This window comes from Mobula birostris, chromosome 3 (genome assembly GCF_030028105.1).
Source record: "Mobula birostris isolate sMobBir1 chromosome 3, sMobBir1.hap1, whole genome shotgun sequence".
NCBI lineage: Eukaryota > Metazoa > Chordata > Chondrichthyes > Myliobatiformes > Myliobatidae > Mobula > Mobula birostris.
The window spans coordinates 144928280-144945808 of record NC_092372.1 but is presented as its reverse complement, the minus strand read 5'-3'; the positions used below and the strand labels follow the sequence as shown (position 1 = coordinate 144945808).

General features: G+C 40.0%; 1 protein-coding gene across 1 annotated transcript in view; it reads left to right on the top strand.

The window, feature by feature from the left end:
• The window catches only part of LOC140194723 (neurexophilin-1), a 94189-nt gene extending 78938 nt beyond the window's left edge, over nucleotides 1-15251 (top strand). Inside the window, exon 2 of the mRNA XM_072251983.1 lies at nucleotides 13470-15251. Within this exon, the coding sequence (XP_072108084.1) occupies nucleotides 13470-14231 (762 nt within the window). The 3' untranslated portion in view covers nucleotides 14232-15251. The remainder of the gene's footprint in view (nucleotides 1-13469) is intronic.
• The last annotated feature ends 2278 nt before the right edge of the window (nucleotides 15252-17529 follow it).

Below are 17529 nucleotides of genomic sequence, written 5' to 3'. Positions count from 1 at the left end.
CGCTGCCCCACGATGCAGCTTCTCCTTTGTTCTGTACAAATTTCTAACTCTTCCAGGTTCCATTTTGGATTGGTCCCCTAAACTGAGATTGTAATGTGCCGATACACATCCATAACTTAATGACAAACTAAAAAGTATTACGACAGTAAAATGGCTCTGTGAAAATACGTCAGACATTTTTGAACAGTCATAAGGTTTTTCACCAGATATTCCAAAGATCTGGTTCTAATTGTGCCCTTGTGTAATTACCTGGACCACACAGATTATATAATAAGATCATACTTATTAAATTTAATTTTAATAGGTCACATTTCTGTGTAGTACTATCACAGCTTTAAGTGACGTTACATCATCTTTTTCTGCTCAACTCAAAGTAGATGTACAACAGATAAGGATTTAGTTAGCCTACATAGTTCATATATTGCAAAATAATCCTTAATCCATAAAATATGACCCATGATTTAACAAGAAAGCTTCCAATACAGTGATGCAGTGGAAGTATTGATCACAATCTTGCATTACAGCTAGAGGGTTAATTTCTGTTCTTCCTCTCTTTCTTCAAGGTGACAAGCAGCAGAACTCTTCAGAGTTGCTAGTTGCTATTGAGCTACAGCAATAGATTATGAGAGCAAATACTTCCTCATCTTTCCTTTGTAGTCTTAACTTGTCAGCTGTATTTTGTGGCTCATCAATATATGAAAATATACTGCAAAAATGTTCCATGCTCATTTATAAAGCAAAATCTTAAATAGGCATACTGGTTATTAGTTAATCCAAGAAAGTAATCAACGGCTTGTACATAAATTATCAAGCCAATGAGTTTGACATGAAATAAATCCGATTGACAGCAGGACTGACATCATTTTTTTTCCTGGACGGATACAATCAGCCCCTATGTTTCATATATTCTTTTGCAACAGCAGGTGAGAGTGAGAAGACATTTATGTTATCTCCAGATTTTAATTTCCCAAACCCCTTCACAGAACGTGCTCCGTTTCAACAGTGATGGGATTTGGGTGTTCTCATTGCAGTGTTTGCACAGTTGTGATGTGTGGCAGGTCAGACTCTGCACATGTCCCTTAGTGAGTGATATCCCAACACTTGTGACCAGCCAAAACAAACTGTAAGCCCATGGAATTGTCAACGGCTACTAATCAGTAGAAATTGCAAGGAGGTTGCCATGGAACTAAATCATTTAAAAATTATTACTTTTGAAAAGAAAACTGCTCCAGGAATAAGATTGTCTTTTAGAGAGGATCTTGTTACAGCCGAAAGCAGACTGTAAAAGCAGCTTCTTAGATCTTTTCTGTTACTTATGCAGTGTGGACATCAAGGGTTCTATTTAATGCTGCTGAGATTTCTGCTCCTCCAAAAACATTGTATTTACAAGATCTGACTTCTTTAACTGCTGGTAACTTCTCCTCCCCTGTCGTCCCTCCGCATTTGTTTTCCCTTATTCCTCTGGCCCCTTCACCCTTTCTAATTCCCCTGCACCACCCCCATGACCTGCCCATTATCCACACTTCCCTCCCTTTGGTTCCCCACTTCCTTCACTTCAGATCTTATTGTCCTCTCCTATCAGAATCCTTCTGCTTCAGCCTTTTGCTTCTTCCAATGACCCACTCTCAGCTTCTCACATCATTCCTACTCCCAGCTCCACTTCCCTCATCTCATCTACCTACCTTGCCCCTCTCAAGTGGATGTACCTATCACCTGGCAGCCCATGCTCTTCCCCCTCTTCCCATCATTTTATTCCAGCTTCTGTTTTCTTTCTTTCCAGTCCCAATGAAGGGTCTCAGCCCATATATTAATTGTTCATTTCCTTCCATTTTGGCTACCTGAGCTGCTGAATTTTTCCAGCATTATGTATGTGTGTTACTCTAGGTTTCCAGCATCTGCAGATTCTCGTATGATCTCACTGTAGGTGTCCTTGTACAATAGATACCCACCAAACTCACCAACAAAGGACAGGACAAATAGCATTTTGATGGTGAAGGAAGTCTCATTTGGTACTCTAGTCAGAAGTGTGGAATTTTATTTATATATACAGGTACAATAACAATATTCAAAAGATATTTGAATGGATCGGAGGGGTTCAGAAGGACATGGGTGGAAAGTTGGGTGAATGGGACAAGGTTGATGGGCATTATGATCATCATGGATGAATTGGGCCAAAGGGCTTGTTTTCAAGCTGTATTACTCTATAACTCTATTGTTGGAGATTTGTATAAAAAGTTACAAATAACCAAATTCACGATCTTTCTATCAGCTTTTAAATTAACGTGGCTTATCAGATGTTCTGGTTTCTGGTGGCTCTTTTTTTATTGTTAATTTGGGCAATTTTGAATCAGGGTGGCCTGTAGATAATGGATACTGAGCAGAACTGAAATATACCTTTTGATCTTGTGTTTTCACTCATTTTGTTTGTTGCAGTTTGTGCAATTTTTGTTTGCGCTTAAGAAAGTGGAGGGTGATGCTTTTTTCTTCAAATGGGTTCCCTAGTTCTTTGTTTCATGGCTGTCTGTTGGGAAGATAAATTTCAGGGTTGTATACTGCAAATATATTTTGATAATAAATGTACTTTGAATCTTCATCCAGTGCACTGTGCTTAAACCCCTGTTGGAATGTCAGTGGTTTAACTTCAATAATTTTTAATTATTTTAAAATTTTCTGTAGTCAAATGGATATTTGGTGAAGTCACTCATCTAACATACTGCAGTTCTAGGACACTGCAGGAAATCCAAAGAAGGTAAATGTCTCACTGTGGTGCACTAAATTAGGTAATGAACTACAATTTCCTGAGAGAGGAAAAGGTTTTGTGGTAGAGTGTTGATGCATTTAGCTCTTGCATTGTGTAAAATCCATTCTCCAAATTGCTTTCATTACTCTTTTATTGCAGAACACCAGTATGATATTATAATTCAAACCGCCTACTGTTGGTTTTAATCTGCAATAATTGTAAATGGGTAGCATTCATCTTAAGACAAAAAGTTTCATGTTAATTACACAAACAAAAGAGGCATTCTGTTCTGATTTTTAATCATAGTATGTGGCTGATAGAATTACTGAGCAAAATTGTTTGAAGTGAGGTTGTGAGATTCTAAAGTAAACTCTGATTCCTATCCCCACTGGAAACATTAGCCTGTTTCATATTTTGGCAAAATAGTGGAGAACATTAGAAGTTAATATGATGAATGTTATTTTATTGGTATATTGTGAAATCCATCACTAAGCTCCCAAATCACCCAGGACATGCCTTCTTTTCATTGCTACTATCGGCAACGAGGTACAAAAGCCTGGTTATTGCAGCAAAGTCTGGTTTTTTAATTCAGTAGAACAAATTTTAACATTTCAGAGGCTTCAAAACTGGATGCATTTTTTTAAATACAAGTTGGCTGCAGTGTCAAGGATAGCATTGTGCTTCTTAAGAGATATTGGAGCTGCAGTCATCCAGGCAACTGAAGGTTATTCTGTCATACACCTGACTTGTTGCTTGTAGATGGTGAAGAGTACTTGGGTTTTCATCAGGCGAATTACTCACCTCAGGATCCCCAGCTTTGTCACCTGTTCTTGCAGTATTTATGTCCATGACCTTCCATCGCTGGTCAACATTGACTCCCTTCAGCTGAGGTCAACATTCAATGCTTGTTTTGAAGTGCCCCTGAGAAGGTGGGGGTGAACTGTCTGCTTAAACGTCTGCAGTCCTGGTTTAGATACTTCCTCAATATTATTAGGGAGGAAGTTCCAGTCGTTAGATCCAGCAAGAATGAGGAAACAGTGATATACCAAGTCAGTATGATGTGTGACATGGAGGATAACCTGCAGGTAGTGGTGTTCCCTTGTGCCTGGTGTGATTCTCCTTCCTTGTGGTGGTGATCGTGGGTTTGGGACATGCAGTGCCATGCATTTTGTAGACACCACACACTGTAGCCACTGCGCCCTCAGTGATGGAAGGAATTATTGCTTACATTGGTGAAGGGTGCACCAATTGAGTGGTCTGAAGTGTCATGCATGGTGTCAAGCTTCTTAAGGGTTGTTGGATCTACAGTTATCCAGGTAAGTGGAGAGAATTCCATTACGACTTGTGCATTGTGGGTGGTGGATAAGATCTGGGTTGTCAGGAGGTGAATTGCTCACTTCAGATTTCAGACACCCCAATCTCTTCATGTTCTTGCAGTCACAACATTTATATGCCCGATCCCCGATCTCTACTCAGCATTGACCTCCAGGAATAATGATCTTCTTTCAATCATTTATGACAGCCTTTCTTTTTCATTGCAATATGTACTATCTTGGTGCCATTGAATCTTATTTGACTCTCTCGGAGATAATCTTTGCCTGACAGTTTAGTGGCATGAATGTTAATTACTACGTACACATGACGTAATTTTGTGTATATGGTGAGGTATTGTGACTAGGCTAGAACATAATGCAATCACCGGGGAACATCGTGACAAATTATTGAAGGAAAGGCGTTCATCTGGTAACTGAAGGTAAGCAGGTCTAGAATACTATCCTGTGACGATGTCTCAGGGGATGATTGATATCTATTGACAGTAACCATCACTCTTTGTGAGATAAAGCTCTAACCATTGGGATTTAATTCCCTTGATGCCCATTGACCATTTATTAGGGTTGCTTGAAGCCACTTTCTTTCAAGTTATGTCTTGATGTCAAGGGCAGTCACTCTCACCTCATCTCACCTCTGGAATTCAGCTCTTGGTTCCACATTTGGTCTAAGGCTCTGATGAGATTCCAAGTCAAATGGTTTTGATGAAGCTTTGACTGAGCAGTGAGCAGGGTATCGGTGTCTATATGCCTGTTGCTAGCAGTCAACGACACTGTCCATTGTTTTGCTAATGATTGTGAGTAGATTGATTGGACAGCAATTGTCCAGCACAGATTTGTACATAAGTCATAGCAAGGTAACTTTACACATTGCTGGGTAGATGCCAGAATTGTAACAACACTGTAAACAGCACTACCAGAGGAGCAGCACAGATCCTTAGTACCACAGTTGAGGTAGTTTTCCGATTTGATAGCCTCTGTTTTATCTAGTACTCTCAACAGTTTCTTGGTATCACTTGAAATTGGCTGAAGAATGGCATCTGCAATGGTGCTGACCTCACAAGCTGGCATAAATAAGTCAGCTGATAGGCACTTCTGGTTGGACACAATTATGAATGTTTCAGCCTAGTTTTTGTTACGTGGTAGGCCCTGCCATCATTGATGATGAGGATGTTATTGGAGCATCCTCCTCCTATTAGATTCTTAGTTCTCCACCACCATTTTTGTCTAAATGTGCTAGGACTGCAGAGATTTGATCTAATCCATTGGTTGTGAGATTTCTGTCTATTTCTTGAAAATCCAAAAACAACACAGAAGATGATGAAAGTCTGAAGTAACCCATTCTGATGAAAGGTCTCACTCTTGAAATTTTAATTCAGTTTCTCTTTCTTTAGAGGCAGGAAAATTTGCCAAGTGTTTCTAGCATTTTCTGCTTTAGTCTGTTGCATTCTGTTTTTGCTGAATTGCACTCACCTTCTCCATCTTGGAGCTTCACAAGATTGACACCTTTTTTTTAGATATGACTGCTAGTGTTCCTGGTTTGTCTTCTGCTCTGCTCGTTGAACTGGGTTCAATGTATGGCATAATACTAGCAGTACCATAAGGATATGGCTGATCATAGAATTACATACCTTGTTAGTGAACATTTCTGCTGTTGCTGATGGTCCAAAATGCTTCATGAATGCCTGGTTTTGTGATGTCAGATTTGGTCTGAGTCTATCCCATCTAGTATAACTTAGAGCTATTTAACCCAATAGAGGGTGTCCCCAGTCTGAAGATGGAATTTGTCTCTACAAGATTTATGTAGTGGTCACTTCTACAAATGCCATCATCAAGAGATGCACCTGCCAAGGGAAGATAGGGAAGAGCAGTCTAAGTAGTTTATTCAGACTTACGGCTCAAGTTCAGTTAATGGAGAAGTTACCAAGCTAGTGTAGATGTTGGTCACTGAAGTCTCTCACCCACAATGTATCCTGAGGACCCTTGCTACTTTTACTGCTTCTTGATATATTATTGGTATTGGTTTGTTATTGTCACAAGTATGGGAATGTAGTGAAAACTTAGTTTAGGAGCTCAGCAAGACAGGCAGAATCTGGGGAATTAATAGACAACGTTTTGGGCTGAGACCCTTCATCAGGACTATATGCAGAATATAGTGATACTGTTACGGAACAAGTGCAGTTGAACAGTGAGGAGCACTGAGGCATTGACTGAGGGAAGACTATATGGTAACCAGAAGGAGGGGACCAGTACCATTCTGAATACTCTTCCTCCACTCCACAGTGATCATGAGCAGGAGATTAACCGAAGTCAGTGGGGATATTGAAGAATAAGAAAATCATTCTCAGGATTAAAAAAAATACGTTTGTATTTACCAAGGGAGTAGCTCCTCCCTTGACAATGGTGCTCTTGTTCTTCAATATCGTCCAGCTGTCTATTGACATTCTGCAAACCTTTCAGAAAGCTTTGTTTTAATTACTCAGGTAAATCCTTCCTTCTGCTGCATTATCTGCTTCCCCTCCCTTCGCTACCACATCCGCATTATTGTAAGGTATAATGCGGCTGCTAATTCCCTCTCCATTGTTTTCGAGGCTGTCTCTAACTCCATTCTAATCTTTTGTAACTCCTTATAACTTCAAGAGCATGTTTCTTTGCACTCTTAAGGGTTTTGTCAATGCTGTTGGAATTGTGATATTTTCAAACATCAACCAATTGTTCATTTATATTTTCATGTTCCATTCACAAGAGACTGATATTGAACTTAGCAAATCAAAATGACTGATTATTAGTGTAGTAGATCTATTATTAAAATAGTTGCAGTACGTTGGTTTAGTATTTTTATATACATTATTTGTAAATGTTCTTTTGCCATCTAGTGTCAGACATTCATAGTGCACCAATTTTTATGTGGCTGATGTTTCTACTAAGTTACTAACAAAATCAATCATCTAATGAAAGTTGAGAAGTCAACTGTCCTTTTAACAGAGTGACCAATGAGCAGTTTAATCTCATATTTTCAATTATGTTTCACTTGAATGTAATAAAACAAAAAGTGTTGATACTTCTTTATTTTCTTTTGCTGTTCGTGAGTTGTGTAAGGCTTTTGAACCTGACATGGGATATATATATATTACATTTACTAATGTGTGTAACCCAACATGGATTCTGAAAGCAGCAGCAAGTTGTTCTGCATTGTGATAAATTTAAGAGAAAAGGAGTGAAGGATGTTGTCCAATGAGCCATTTACTACTGTCCCGAAGTTCTCCCACCCAAAATGTCCATCAATTGTGACATCACATTGATTCATCACTGTGCTGTCTCTCCTGCTAGATATTGCTACAAATACATTAAATATGGCAGACGTTTTAGAGAACAGAAGTGCTTGCAGTGGGGAGATCCACTTTCCGTTATTAGTGGTAGCTTCCCAAGAAAGCTTCCTAAGCTTTGGTTCTGTCATCCTTTTCCTTTAGTAGCATTGGGAAATCAAGAACTCTGGGAGGAGGGACATTTGGGGGAGATAACCATATAACCGTATAACAATTACAGCACAAAAACAGGCCATCTCGGCCCTTCCAGTCCGTGCCGAACGCTTACTCTCACCTAGTCCCACCGACCTGCACTCAGCCCATAACCCTCCATTCCTTTCCTGTCCATATATCTACCCAATTTAACTTTAAATGACAATATCAAACCTGCCTCAACCACTTCTGCTGGAAGCTCGTTTCACACAGCTACCACTCTCTGAGTAAAAGAAGTTCCCCCTCAAGTTACCCCTAAACTTTTGCCCTTTAACTCTCAACTCATGTCCTCTTGTTTGAATCTCTCCTACTCTCAATGGAGTAATGGCAACATTAAGAAGGTAAAAAACTTAAACAGCCCCAATGGTGGGCGTCCGTGATGATGGATGCCACCTTCCTGAGATATTGCATTTTGCAGATGTCCTCAAGGATGAGGAGAGTTGTACCCATGGTGGAAACGGATAGGTGCCTACTTGTCAGCATGGACATGAAAGATGCTTTATAATTACCACTATGACATATTGTGCTTTTACAGAAGAATGAATGAGTCTTGAAAACATTTTATCAGGCAACACCATCAAACAACAAAAATAAGTCAGGAGCCAGTTGCATGGGTTTCTGGAGAGAGGTGATGAACTACATTTCAAATTGTTGTGGGCAGTATCCAGAGACAATCTCAAGTAGTCAGTCTTTCTTTATTCCAAAAATTTTCTTTTAAAATTACATGTGGTGTGGCAGATTATTGTAGATTCTACTGTGCGTTCCATTGCTCCAATCTTCAGACACTGCTGCCTTTAGGGGGTTTGCCCTCATTTTGAAAGAGGTTGGCAATGTTACAGCAATACATTACAAGCTGCCAATGAATAGAGCAAGTTATGTTGGCAGATCCTTATTTAATTTCACTTGGTAGTAGATGAAATGAATTTGGGGTTATTTTGGTGTCCATATGATCATGGTGCTAATCACAAGGCAAAAAAATTCAATGAAAGTAAATCTTGCTCTCTCATTTTTAGATTGAATCAGAATAATTGTGTGATTTTTGTACAATAAAACATTGAAATACTGAATGATGAAGAAAGTCCCTCTGAGCTCACCTATCAAGAAAGCAACTAGTCTCACCACAATCCCAGTGAACAATTCTAAAGTTATCATCTTCGTAATCCTACCTGCAACATTAACAATAAGTACTCCTGCTTGAGTACTGTCGGGGGGGGAATGGCCTACCTGGGGGAAGCAACAGTGGCTGAGCCTCTGGCACAGAGTCTGGCCCTGTGGCACAGAAGGGTAGGGAAAGGAAGAAGGCAGCAGTAATGGGGGACTCTATAATTAGGGGGTCAGACAGACAATTCTGTGCACGCAGGAAAGAAACGCAGATGGTAGTTTGCCTCCCAGGTGCCAGGGTCCGGGATGTTTCTGATTGCGTCCACGATATCCTGAAGTGGGAAGGTGAACAGCCAGAGGTCGTGGTACATACTGGTACCAATGACACAGGTAAGAAAATGGAGGAGTTCCTGAAAACAGATTATAGGGAGTTAGGAAAGAAGTTGAGAAGCAGGACCTCAAAGGTAGTAATCTCAGGATTACTGCCTGTGCCATTTGACAGTGAGTATAGGAATAGAATGAGGTGGAGGATAAATGCATGCCTGAGGGATTGGAGCAGGGGGCAGGGATTCAGATTTCTGGATCATTGGGACCTCTTTTGGGGCAGTCATGACCTGTAGAGAAAGTACAATAAGACCCTTAACAATTAGACGGAAGTATCCTGGCAGGGAGGTTTGCTAAGGCTATTGGGGAGAGGTTAGGGTTCAAACCAGAATGGCTGGGAACTAAACTGAAGAAGTGGAGGAAGGGGTGGTTGGCTCGCATACATAGAAAGCTTGGAGACAGTGCGAGAGGGAGGATAGGCAGGTGATAGAGAAAGGATACACTTAGACCGATGATTTGAGATGTATCTATTTTAATGCAAGAAGCATCATGAACAAAGCAGATGAGCTTAGAGTGTGGATCAGCACTTGAAGCTATGATGTTGTGGCCATTACAGAGACTTGGATGGCTCGGGCAGGAATAGTTACTTAGAGTGCCAGGATTTAGATGTTTCAGAAAGGACAGGGAGGGAGGTCAAAGAGGTGGGGGCGTGGCACTGCTGATCAGAGATAGTGTCACGGCTGCTGAAAAGGAGGAAGTCATGGAGGGATTGTCTACTGAGTCTCTGTAGGTGGAAGTTAGAAACAAGAAGGGGTCAATCACGTGACTAGGTGTTTTTTAAACCACCCAATGGTAACAGGGACATCGAGGAGCAGATAGGGGGACAGATTCTAGAAAGGTGTGACAATAACAGGGTTGTTGTGGTGGGAGATTTTAATTTCCCAAATATTGATTGGCGTCTCCCTAGACTAAGAGGTTTAGATGGGGTATAATTTGTTAGGTGTGTTCAGGAAGGTTTCCTGACACAATATTAGATAAGCCTAGAAGAGGAGAGGCTGTACTTGATCTGGTATTGGGAAATGAACCTGGTCAGGTGTCAGGTTTCTCAATGGGAGAGCATTTTGGAGATAGTGATCACAATTCTATCTCCTTTACCATAGTATTGGAGAGGGATAGGAACAGACAAGTTAGGAAAGCATTTAATTGGAGTAAGGGGAAATATAAAGCTATCAGGCAGGAACTTGGAAACATAAATTGGGAATAGATGTTCTTAAGGAAATATACAGTAGAAATGTGGCAAATGTTCAGGGGATATTGGCATGGTGTTCTGCATAGGTACGTTTCAATGAGACAGGGAAAGGATGGGAGGGTAAAGGAAACGTGGTGTACAAAGGCTGTTGAAAATCTAGTCAGGAAGAAAAGAAAAGCTTATGAAAGGTGAAAAAAACTAGGTAATGATAGAGATCTAGATGATTATAAGGCTAGCAGGAAGGAGCTTAAGAATGAAATTAGGAGAGCCAGAAGGGGCCATGAGAAGGCCTTGGCGAACAGGATTAAAGAAAACCCCAGGATTCTACAAGTATGTGAAGAGCAAGAGGATAAGACATGAGGGAATAGAACCAATCAAGTGTGACACTGGATAAGTGTGCATGGAACCTGAGGAGATAGCTGCGGTGCTTAATGAATACTTCGCTTCAGTATTCACTATGGAAAAGGATCTTGGCGATTGTAGGGATGCCTTATAGTAGATTGAAAAGCTTGAGCATATAGACATTAAGGAAGAGGACGTGCTGAAGCTTTTAGAAGCATCAGGTTGGATAAGTCTCCAGGACCGGATGAGATGTACCCCAGGCTACTGTGGGAGGCGAGGGAGGAGATTGCTGAGCCTCTGGTAATGATCTTTGCATCCTCAATGGGGACGGAGGAGCTTCTGGAGGATTGGAGGGTTGCAGATGTTGTTCCCTTATTCAAAAAAGGGAGTAGAGATAGCCTGGGAAATTATAGACCACTGAGTCTTACATCAGTGGTTGGTAAGTTGATGGAAAAGATCCTGAGAGGCGGGATTTATGAACATTTAGAGAGGTATAATTTGATTAGAAATAGTCAGCATGGCTTTGTCAAAGGCAGGTTGTGCCTTACGAGCCTGATTGAGTTTCTTGAGGATGTGACTAAACACGTTGATGAAAGTAGAGCGGTAGATGTAGTGTATATGGATTTTAGCAAGGCATTTGATAAGGTACCCCATACAAGGCTTATTGAGAAAGTAAGGAGGCATGGGATCCAAGGGGACCTTGTTTTGTGGATCCATAATTAGCTTGCCCACAGAAGGCAAAGAGTGGTTGTAGACGGGTCACATTCTGCATGGAGGTCGGTCACCAGTGGGGTGCCACAGGGATCTGTTCTGGGACCCCTTCTGTTCGTGATCTTTATAAATTATCTGGATGAGTAAGTGGAGGGATGGATTCATAAATTTGCTGATGCCACAAAGATTGGGGGTGTTGTGGATAGTGTGGAGGGTGGTCAGAGGTTACAGCGGGACATTGATAGAACGCAAATCTGGGCTGAGAAGTGGTAGATGGAGTTCAACCCAGATAAGTGTGAGGTGGTTCATTTTGGTAGGTCAAATATGATGGCAGAATATAGTATTAATGGTAAGACTCTTGACAGTGGGGAGGATCAGAGGGATCTTGGGGTCTGAGTCCATAGGACACTCAAAGCTGCTGTGCAGGTTGATTCTGTGGTTAAGAAGGCATACACACTTTCATTAACCATGGGATTGAGTTTAAGAGCTGAGAGGTAATGTTGCAGCTATATAGGACCCTGGCCAGACCACACTTGGAGTACTGTGCTCAGTTCTGGTCACTTCACTACAGGAAGGATATGGAAACTAGAAAGGGTGCAGAGGAGATTTATAAGTATGTTGCCTGGATTGGGGAGCATGCCTTATGAGAATAGGTTGAGTGAATTTGGACTTTTCTCCTTGGAGTGAAAGAGGATGAGAGGTGACCTGATAGAGGTGTATAAGATGATGAGAGGCATTGATCGTGTGGATAGTCAGAGACTTTTTCCCAGGGCTGAAGTGGCTATCATGAGAGGGCACAGTTTTAATTTGCTTGGAAGCAGGTACAGAGGAGATGTCAGGGGTAAGTTTTTTTTTACGCAGAGAGTGGTGAGTGCGTGGAATGGGCTGCTAGTGATGGTGGTGGGGGCAGATACGATAGGGTCTTTTAAGAGACTCCTGGATAGGTACATGGAGCTTAGACAAATTGAGGGCTATGGGTAACCCTAGGTAATTTCTAAAGTAACTACATGTTCGGCACAGCATTGTGTGTCAAAGGGCCTGTATTGTGCTGTATTATTCTAAGACCTAGTCACAGTTAGTGACATCTTTGAGTAGGGCTGTCAACAATTTTAATTGTGTAATTTTGGGGGTCACTGAATTTAGCCGTTATGCCATTGCAAAGATGCATCAGTGGTATGGACCCCAAACTCAATCTCATTTTTTTCTCTTCAAGATCCTTAAAATCAACCTTTTGAGCAAGCATATGGTCATCTGCACTAATATCTCCTCATGTGTCCTGCTTTCTATAGTATGTTTGCCAATGCTTGGTGAACAATTATCAAATGTTAAAGACACATTTATTAATGTAAGTCCCAGCAGGCAGATATTCACATATCACAGGCCACAATTTGAATTAGTTCAACATGTGAATGAGTTTTATTTGGTTTTGGCTTTAGAATGTCAAGTGGTGTGATAGTTTTGAAGATGGAGATTGGATCAGGTTGTCGGTGGGGTGGAATGAGAAATATCATGGTCTCAATAATTTGTTCCTGCGGCACTATTTTTCTCAGCTGGATGTGACTAGCAGTTGCTTATCCCCGTAGTGGAACATGCTGGTTTGAATTCAACTGGGCAATATATTATCTTGTGCTGATTATTAATCAAGACAAGACGTTGTTAACTCAGCAAATGTTTAGGACTTCTTTAGGTCTGGTCACCACATTTGAGTCAAAAGATTGAGGGCTCACTCTCTTTGTCTGATGGGCAGCTCTACCATCTGCTCAAACTGCTATCGTTAAATGAAGTGCTTGCTAATGACTATACACTTGTTGCAAGTGCAAATGTAAATGGGAAAGTGTTTGTCATATTCCTGTGCCTATATTCATTCATCAGTAAAACAGCGTTTTTATCTCATTGTTTGTTTGGACTGCTCTGTAAGATGGAATCTTACAATATTTGGTTTGAAAAATCAATGCACTACAGAGAACTGCATTATATTTAAACTAGTTTAATGTATTTATTTAAAATGTTCAAGTTCTATTTGAAATGCAAACCCTTTTGTCATTACCATCTTGTGTAAAATAATATTATCAGCATAGCAAGTGAGATTATCTGCTCATATTTTGGATGTGTTTGAAACAAAAATTCATTGTTAACTCTTTTTTTCATAATTATAGGTAATATGTGTTCATGGAAATAACCCTCAGAAATCAGAACTTCTAAAAACTGGCAGCCCTAAGAACACACAAAAGCACATATGGACAGAAAGTAGCAAGGATCTGTCTATCAGTCGCCTGCTTTCACAGACATTATCTGGCAAAGAGAATGCTACTGCTGTGGACCTGCACTATGAAACTCCAGTACCTTATTCGGACCAGGATATTTGGGATTGGTTACGAAATGCCTCAGATCAGAAGGAGCCCCACCCTCGTGCTAAGAGACGCCCTATAGTAAAAACAGGAAAGTTCAAGAAAATGTTCGGCTGGGGAGACTTTCATTCTAACATCAAAACTGTCAAGCTAAACTTACTCATCACTGGCAAAATAGTGGACCATGGGAATGGTACTTTCAGCGTCTACTTCCGCCACAATTCCACTGGCCAGGGGAATGTCTCCGTCAGCCTGGTGCCCCCTACAAAAATTGTGGAATTTGACTTGGCTCAACAGACGGTGATTGATGCCAAAGATTCAAAGACATTTAACTGCCGCATTGAGTACGAGAAAGTAGACAAGGCGAAGAAGACTACACTTTGTAACTATGATCCATCGAAAACTTGTTACCAGGAGCAGACCCAAAGCCACGTGTCATGGCTCTGCTCCAAACCTTTTAAAGTCATATGTATTTATATTTCATTCTACAGTACAGATTACAAACTAGTGCAGAAGGTGTGTCCCGATTACAATTACCACAGTGACACTCCTTATTTCCCCTCTGGCTGAGTGTGTCTAATAAAACGGTTACTGTAATTATGTTACTGCAATGAATTCTATATCTTTGTCTTCATTTGTATGAATGGTTTGTACTGTATATAGTTAACCAGTGTTATTTGACCTACCTATGAACATTAATGTATAACCGTCTCTCTTGCTTGTTTATGGGTTTAAAGAGCAAATGCAATGAAAAATAATCTTTTATTTGTGTAGCAGTTATAGCTTACAAGAAACTCATGTACAAAGAAGCAATTATTAAAATTAATGTAACTGGTGAAGAAACAATTTAAGAGGTATACATATGCCATATTACTCATTGTCTGTATTAAAGTATTTTATTTCTGAAAGATGGTATGTAAATAGGAATAAAATACTAATAGATTTCAGTTTGAAAATGTGGATACACCCTAGTTATGTCACATTAACAATATTTGCTACTTTTCCAGGGAGTTCTTCTTTTAATTGATGAATGTGTGGATATGATTTTTTTTTTGCTACAGGGTTTTACCTGGCTGAATCTTGCTGAATGAGGTGGACACCCAAACAGCAACAAACTTCCACAAACCAAAAATTTAATATTGCTGCTGATATAATTACTTACAATGAATTTTGTTTGAGTGGTGATGCACCCTCCGTGTCAGTTGCAGCACCCTCAGTATTTGGCAATTATATACAACTGCTGACAAAGTTGACTAATTTGAACTCAGCTTTTTCTTCAGACACAGGCTGAACAGCAGACAATAAGAATAGAGTATTGTAACACTTGCAGTTCCACTGAACACAACAATTAAAACCGAACATTAATTGTTTAAGTACCAAAATGGGGTCCAATCATTATCATAGTAATCAAACATCCTATCAAACTTCAGAAAGAAATATGATGACTGGCCTTTTATAAAGGTGTAATATCGGTAAAGAAGCTCAGGTAAAAGAGTTGAGTGACTGTTATGATTGTAAGCTGGCTGTGCATTTTACATCATATATCTTCTTTGATTTAAATGGAAATAAATATCAGGAAAGTGTAAACTAGGCAGCCAATTTGATATCAATTGTTCTGACTGAATGCAAAATTTGTCAAAGTATGAGCGAGGTATGGAATCACAGATTATAGTATAAACCAAGTGTAAAGTCTTGACAGAATGTTCTGCACACCAATTGAACTTTTAATTCCATAATAAGTTATTTTTATAATTTCATCAGGTATAGTTTGGCTTCTGCTTATAAATTAATTAGTTGTTTCTAATATTTAATAATTTATATAAATTGTTATGAGTGATTCCCCTTTAATACATTGCCTACCTAAACTGTACAATGGGGAAAACATTTCAAAGGCATTAGTATTCAGATGAGTCAGCTTTTTATGTCACTCTGTGGCTCCATCCTCAGTGCAATATTTGATATACTATGAAACATGAAATTTGCAGTTACTAGGCATCAGAAGTTGTCTGAAGGCTGTTACTCCTGCTTAAGATATCACAATAGTTCATATTACACACTGGAAACATCAAAAATAAAGGATTTGTAATGAAGAATAATGTGTAGATTACCCACTCACACTCAGTAGCCATTTTATTTGGGATAGGAAGTACCTAAACTGGCCACTGAGCATATTTCTGTACGTCTGTGGTCGACCGCTGAGGTAGCCCAACCACTTCAGGGTTAGATGTGTTGTGCATTCAGAGATGTTCTTTTCCACAATACTGTTGTACAGCATTGTTATATGAGTCACTGTCACTTTACTGCCAGCTTGAACCAGTCTGGCCATTCTCCTCTGACCTCTCTCATTAACAAGGTATTTTCACCCACTGAACTGCTGCTCACTGGCTGTTTTTTTTTGTTTTTCACACCATTCTCTGTAAACTTTGTGCATGAAAATCCCAGGAGATCAGCAGTTTCTGACATACTCAAATCATCCCATGTGGCACCAACAATCATTCCATGGTTAAAGTAAAGAAGATCCCATTTCTTCCGCATTCTGTTTGATCTGAACCCTCTGGTTATGTCTGCATCCCTTTATGCAATGAGTTTCTGCCCCATGACTGGCAGGTTAGACGTTTGTATTAATGTACTGGTGTATCTAATAAAGCGGTCACTGAGAGAGAGAGAGAGAGAGAGAGAGAGAGAGAGAGAGAGACAGAGAGAGACAGAGAGAGAGAGAGAGAGAGAGAGAGAGAGAGAGAGAGAGAGAGAGAGAGAGAGTGTGGCGGGGGGGGGGGGGGTGGTCCGGGGGAGTATACAGTACGCATGTGTGTGTATGTGTGTATATGTATATATATACACATACACATACAGAATTGGGCAATCGCCTAAAAGCAATAAAATGCTTGCCTCATATCTCCCTGAGAGAATTTCAACTTCCTTGGTTGTCTGCAGGGTTATCAACAACCTTCCTCAGAAGTACTTCAGGGAAATAGCTGATATTCTCTTGAGGAGCCTTGTATACATGAACAGACTTTGAGAGGTTGAAGGTGTCATTGCTATTGGATCACATTGTTGATAGCACTACATTATAACAATTAGATACAAATATACTGCAGAGAGTTATTCCGATCGTCATGCTCAGGAAACTTGTTTCTGAAGGCTTGTGACATGGCAGGCACCTCAGTTAATTTATTAGACTCCAATTGATCTCTACTAGCAATTAAATAATCAATCTACCATTCTAACAACAAAGAGCTGTTAGAAATGCCGCAGCATTTTTATTTAATTATTTCATTTGACTGTATATTTTTGAGATTTAGCCCAGTTAGTCTTAAAGGTTTAGGTATTTTTACAATACCATTGAAGTCAATAGCAACCGTACAAAATTCATCTGATGTTATCCAATAATTTACTGATGAAGCTTGAAGGTAAAAATCAGAGAAAAACAGAAATTCCAGTGAAATAGTCCTTACAATTACTTTTAATTTCTACTTTGCCTTTATAAGCATATTTTTAAATATTCACATAAACAGGAAAGTTGACATGCAGCACCCGGATGGGTAAAAATCACCTTCCTGTTCTGGACTGCTATCTTATATCTCTGCTGAAGATAGAAGGGCGGCTCTTTTGACAGCCTTGAAAATAACTGAGGGGATTAAGAAGCTAGTTTCTCGCATTCCCATTGCTTGAAATGCAAGGAATCATTTCCCTCTGACTTCATTTTTTCCAGATGGTGTTTCGCACGCTGCTGAATATTGAGTCCCAGCAGAAGGAGAAGCAAAGTCATAATGACTATCCCCAGCTAAAATGTACATTTGCTTCCTACAGAAGGGAGGGGTGCAAGTGCTGACACATGTGAAATAAACATTGAGAAATGGCATAACGT